This window comes from Cervus canadensis, chromosome 29 (genome assembly GCF_019320065.1).
Source record: "Cervus canadensis isolate Bull #8, Minnesota chromosome 29, ASM1932006v1, whole genome shotgun sequence".
Taxonomy (NCBI): Eukaryota; Metazoa; Chordata; class Mammalia; order Artiodactyla; family Cervidae; genus Cervus; species Cervus canadensis.
The window spans coordinates 45717478-45723552 of NC_057414.1; the positions used below are offsets into that span (position 1 = coordinate 45717478).

Consider the following 6075-nt stretch of genomic DNA (forward strand, 5'->3'; position numbering starts at 1 on the left):
CTGCAGCACACCAGGCCTCCCTGTCCATCACCAACTCCTAGAGTTTACTCAAACCCATGTCCATTGTCGATGGCATCCAACCATCTCATCCTCTGTTGTCCCCTTCTCCTCCCGCCCTCAGTCTTTCCCACCACGAGGGTCTTTTCAAATGAGTCCGTTCTTCACATCAGGTGGTGTGATGTGAAAGTACTGGAGTTTCAAGTTCAGCATCAGTCCTTCCAATGAACATTCAGGACTGATTTCCTTTAGGGTGGACTGGTTTAATCTCCTTGCAGTCCAAGGGACTCTCAAGAGTCTTCTCCAACACCACAGTTCAAAAGCATCAATTCTTTGGTGCTCAGCTTTCTTTATAGTCCAACTCTCACATCCATACATGACTACTGAAAAAACCACAGCTTTGACTAGACGGACCTTTGTTGGCACAGTAATGTCTCTGCTTTTTAATAAGCTGTCTAGGTTAGTCATAACTTTTCTTCCAAGAAGCAAGCGTCTTTCTAATTTCATGGCTGCCGTCACCATCTGCAGTGATTTTGGAGCCCAAAAAATAAAGTCTGTCACTGTTTCCCCATCTATTTGCCATGAAGTGATGGGATCAGATGCCATAAGACGTGTCCCAAGGTTGCACATTAAAGTGGGCCCTGTTTCCTCTCTAGGTTCCTGGCTGGGCGGCAGCACAGCCTGAACCCTGGATTCCTGGGTGCAGCTCTGCCCGAGGGGGCTCCCTCTGGCCGTCCAGGGGACGGGAGTGCAAATTTAGGAAGCTGGTGGGCGCTTCCCTGGTGGCTGAGCTGGTAAAGACTCCGCCTGCAATGTGAGAGCCCTAGGTTCGACCCCTGGGTTGGGAAGATCCCCTAGAGAAGGGAAAGGCTACCCGCCCCAGTATTCTGGTCTGGAAAATTCCATGGACTGTATAGTCCACGGGGTCGCAAAGTCGGACACGACTGGGAGACTTTAATTTTCGGGACAGAAATGACCAGTCGGACGATCGGCAAGCGAGGCCAGGGCGCCTCCCTCAGGCGGCTTGCCGCGCGGTGGCCTGCCTGACCCGTCCAGTGGGCGGGACACGCCCCGCGGCCCGGCTCCGGGGACCCGAAAGGGCTGGGCCGGCAGCTCCGGAACGGGACCGGAAGTGCCTGGGAACCGCGCCGGGAACGTTGACGCACTTCCGGTTCTCGCGGCTTCCGGCAAAGTGGGCTACAGTACCAGGAACGAGGCTCTGGCTGTTAGCCCTGGAGCATTCTGGGAGTCGTAGCCCTGCCTCCTCACCCCGACTCCCTTCCTGAGTCAATTCCGGTCTCTTCGCGAAGGAGCGCCACCGTTTCCTGTAGGGAAGACAGCGCATGCGCAAAGACATCACTCCCGATAGGCCTCGGGAGTGGAAGCCAGGTGCCTTGTGGGAGATGTAGTTCTTCAGGCGTAGGAGAAGCGGCGCTCGGCCAGCGGGGGACTCGGTTTCCCAAAAGGCTGAGCGCGGCGCAAGATGGAGGCAGCCAGGCCGAAGTGAGCCGGTAGGTTTTTGGTGGGGAGGGCCGTGCTGCTGACCCGTCGGGCTTCAGCGGGCCACTGTCCGTAGTCTTCTGCCCCGACCAGGGAGACCCTCGTGAGGCCCGGACCCTTGTCCCGCCCCCGCCCGACTTGGCCGCCGGACTCAGGCCGCTGACACGAGCGCCTGCTGGGCACGCGCCGAGATTCTGGGCGCGTGGAGTGGAGAAAATAAAGGCTCTTCCTCCCGGGGGAGAGAGACAACCCGCAAGGAAGCCAGCGCTCCCTGGGACCTGGCCAGGCCGACCCCGGCCCTGAGAAAACCGCGCCTCCGTCAGCCTGGACTCAGCTCTGCCCTGCAGTGAGCTCAGGAAATTCTCAGAGAACTGAGACGCAGACCTGGCATGCCCAGTCTTGGGGTTGCGATTCCCGGCTCCCCTCGGCGTGTCCCACTGATCACGGGCGTCCAGGGGACGGGAGTGCAAATTTAGGAAGCTGGAGGCTGGTTGGAACTCCAGCTTTGCATCCAGTGTACTGAATGACGGGCAATTTCTCCCCGCTCCGGTCCTGCCAGCCCTAAAACAGACACCTTTGGCGTTTACTTCGTGTCCCCTTTCCTGGAGTTGTTCCTTCATTTTGGGAGTCATGCAAGGCCCAGAGGAATGGAAATCTCGCCTGTGTTTGACCTGGAGCAGGTCACTCAGAGCCACTCCTGGTCCACCTGGCCTGGTCTTTGGTGGACGCAGTTGCAACGGAGTCACCCTGGGCAAGCACGGGAGGCTTGGTGGGAAGAGGAAGTTGGTGGACGGAGGCTGAGGCCTGTCCTCTGAGCCTGGAAACAAGTTTCAGGGTGCCTGGTGACACTGGAATGCTAACCAGGTGTTGGCAGGACTTCTGTGCTTCGCTGGGAAAGTGAAGGGTGTGTGGAGGATCACAGAAAATGTCCCTGGAGGTTGCCTCAGGAGCTGTTGGGCCGGCCTCTGCCAAGCAAGGCTGAGCCAGCTTCCTGAGAGCTTGACGCTCAGATGCCAAGGGCCTGGCTGCAGTTCCTTCTGGAGCTCCCAGGGCATCTCCCAGCACTCAGGAGCACACCTCCTCCCCATAGAGCCGGCAGGTGCCCCTGGCTTTGTGGAGTACTTCCTGCGTGCCCCTTCCTCCGGCAGCATCCCGCAGAAAGCTCTAAAATTCTTTATTGCAATTGTTAGCAAAGTGAATAAACGTACTCCTCATCCACACAGCAACTATTTATGAAGTCCTGACTGTGAGTCAGTTCGAGCTGTTCAGTGAGCCGGTTTGCAATTACTGCCATGACTGTCAGCTGTTTACCGTACCTCTGAGCACTCACTGACCCGAAAACACCTAATAAGCTATCACGTGGAACCACCGCAGGACTTGTCAGTTACCAAGATTAGACTAGTGACTGATATGAAGTAGCTTCTGTAATTTCACTTTTTGAAAAGTGTGATCACCCTTCACAACTCCTTGTAATCCGATAGAAAGTATATAGGTTATGAGAACAAAACAATTGAATACGCTAGTGTGTGGAAACACTGGCACTGTGTCAAAATGAAACAGTGACAGTCTTTCTCCCAAGTGAAAAATTACTCAGTTAATGGCCAGAATATCCTCAGTTTCCAGTTTGTATTCCACAGATTTTTTTTTTTTTTTAATGTTTCACACCTGCAGCTGCTAGCCAGTGCGAGGAGGATGATGCCTGCTTTAGCACAGAACTATGTTACACGTGTCATTCATTCATTTATTTATTGGAGAAGGAAATGGCAACCCACTCCAGTATTCTTGCCTAAAAAATCCTATTGACAAAGGAGCCTGGCAGACTGCAATCCAAAGGGCTGCAAAGAATCGCACACTTCTGAGCTACTAAGCATACTGCCTGCCACGTACCGCACTTGGCCGATAGAGGGAGCGCAAGGATTGCTGGTGACCCTGGGTTGACGCCCCGGCTGGCTGCTCTCCGCCAGTCCACCCCCGTGCGGGCCCCCTAGTGGCTCTAGTCAGACCTGCCTGGCAAGGACTGAGGGAGGTGACAAGTCAAAAGGACCGGCTCCTGGGCCTGGCTGTTTTGGGGGTTTGGAAACCCAGGTCCACTCCGGGGGTATTGGCACCACTCCTATGTGTCTGTCGTCTGGTCTGATGGCCGGTTGTCCCTCCCTGCCCTTAGCCAGTCACTGAACCGCTGAGCAGAGCCGTGCCCGGGGGCCTTTGCCACCAAGAACCTTCGTCAGCATTCAGCCCACCTGCCCTCCAGCGTCCAGCAGGCACCTGGCAGACGGGGAGGTAAGAGGAGGGCTCTCAGTGTGTGGGTGAGTGTGGTGGTGGGGGGGTGGCCCTTCCTCCTGGGACACTGCTCTTCCTGCTGATCCTGCCTGGAGCGGTGGGTCTGAGCTTGTGGTGTTCTCGGGGACTCCCGGGGCTGTTTCGGTGCAGGTGTGGCGTGGCCTGAGGACACATGGCAGAGGCAGGGGACAGCCAACACTTCCTTGACTCGGAGGTCGACGTCCTGCCTCCCGACACTGTCTCCCTCAGCGACTCGGACTCAGACCTCAGTCTGCCGGATGGTGCTGGGGTGGATGCCCTGTCCCCGGGGGGGCTGCCTGGGGAGGCTTCCGGGGATTCGGGCCCCGATGAGCCCCCCTCGCCCCCCAGGGGCCTCCCCACAGAGGCGGTGCAGCCCTTCCACCTGAGAGGCACGAGCTCCACCTTCTCCCAGCGCAGCCACAGCATCTTCGATGGCCTGGAGGGGGCCGCCAGGCGGGCTGTGCCCGCTGTGGCTCCAGCCAGTCCGGGGGACAGGGGGAGCTTCCGGCAGCTGCTGACACCCTCCAGCCAGCCTGCAGCGGGTGGCCCAAGTAGGGCCGCTGGAAGCCCTGCTCCCCCAAGGGCGCCCCCCGTCCCTGACTACGTGACCCACCCTGAGCGCTGGACCAGGTACAGCCTGGAAGAGGTGGCCGAGGCCAGCGAGCAGAGCAACCGGGCCGCCGCCCTGGCCTTCCTGGGCCCGCAGAACCTGGCCGCCCCCGGCGACTACGTGCCCTCCTTCAATCAGGACCCCTCCAGCTGCGGGGAGGGCCGGCTTGTCTTCACCAAGCCTGCCCGAGCCAGCGAGGCTCGGCCCGACAGGAGGCGGGTCCCGAGGAAGGCGGGGGAGCCGGGCAGGAGCGACCCTGGGGTTCCAGGAGCGGCAGGGGGTGAGGGCCCCGTGGAGCTGGCCCACCTGGCCAGGCCCGGGAGCCCCGAAGCCGAGGAGTGGAGCGGACCCCGAGGGGGCCTGCAGGAGGTGGGTACACCTGCGGGCGTGGCCCACACCAGGTCTGGGTCCAGCACCCCGCTGGTGGAGACAGTGGGTTTCCACGGCAGCAGGAAGCGGAGCAGGGACCACTTCCGGGGCAAGGGACCACTTCCGGAGCAAGGGCACAGCCCCGAGGCCCCCGGTGCGGAGGTGTGAGCCAGGAGACCTCCCGGCTGCCTCCCTGGCCTGACTGTGCTGGAAGGCAGGCCACTGCTGCCCCCGGGGCGGCCTCAGGGCTGGAGTGGGCTCAGGGCTCCAGGGCAGCGAGCCGGCCCGCCGGCTGCCTCTAGGTGCCACCAGGGAGCAGAGACTTCACCAGGGTGTGGGCCGGGGGTGGTGGAGGCCCCACCCATCCTCTGCCCCGGAGACAGTAAAGGCCTTGCGTGTTCCTCTGGCTCCGTGTGTCTGTGTGGACCGCCTCTCTCCCCGGGACCGCAGCCGGGACCCCCCGCCATCCAGGCCCCATCGTCCTGTGCTCGTCAGGAGGAGGTCTTTCTGTTGGACTGAGGAGAGTCCCTCCTCGGTACCGAGCAAGAGGCTGAGACCCCAGCCCATCCCGGGGAGGAGTCGCAGCTGCTCGCATGAGGGCTGGGGCCAGGGGGTGATGTAGTGGATCTGGGGAGAGCGGAGTGAGTGTGGGCAGGAAGCGGCCGCCGGTGGCCCGGCACGCTGGGCCGCCCCCGTGTGGGGAGGACCGGTGTCGCCAGGACAGCCGACTGCTGTGCAGGGCGCTGAGCCCGGTACCCAGACGGTGTGGGGAGGCAGACGGGAGCCAGCGCGTCTCCCGTGACTGCTGTTAAGCCCCGGCCTGGCCCTGCTGCTGTGTCCCCTATCCCAGGGCTCCAGGTCCCCTGGGGAACGGGAGACAGCCTGCTGCCCACTCGCCTTGTGTGGGGTTCTCAGAAGGGCCTGGACCCGTCCCTTGTCACGTGCTTCACTAAACGGACGCCTCCGGGGGCCCCCTCTGCCTGGGACTGCAGCCTCAGGTGTGGGTGTGCCTTCCCGGCTCCACTGAACATAAAGCAGTTTTCAGGGGTGGTGGCGGGCCCTCTTGGGGTGGTGACCTGCTGCCACTACCCAGACGGGATGGCCCAGCACTCGCCATGTGCACTGTCAGGCGTGGGGGAGGCCACCGACACACACACTGAACACTCAGCCTGGGTCTTGAAGACAGAGAGTCCAACTCCAAACGTTTCAGAAAAAGACCAGTCTCTTGGTGGGTGACACGGGTTGGGTGTAGACCCCAAGGCAGCTGACCCCCTAAAGGGAGGCCCCCCACAAGGCAT

General features: G+C 60.8%; 1 protein-coding gene across 1 annotated transcript; it reads left to right on the forward strand.

The window, feature by feature from the left end:
* Positions 1–1357: 1357 nt before the first annotated feature.
* On the forward strand, positions 1358–5177 carry TSSC4 (tumor suppressing subtransferable candidate 4). Its single transcript, XM_043451104.1, has 3 exons — positions 1358–1508; positions 3662–3777; positions 3928–5177. The coding sequence occupies exon 3, from the start codon at positions 3950–3952 to the stop codon at positions 4943–4945; it is 996 nt and encodes a 331-aa protein (XP_043307039.1). The 5' UTR covers positions 1358–1508; positions 3662–3777; positions 3928–3949; the 3' UTR covers positions 4946–5177.
* The last annotated feature ends 898 nt before the right edge of the window (positions 5178–6075 follow it).

What these genes read in the sequence shown, in the direction of transcription:
- TSSC4 (XM_043451104.1), top strand. Translation starts at nt 3,950, where the DNA reads ATGGCAGAGGCAGGGGACAGCCAACACTTCCTTGACTCGGAGGTCGAC.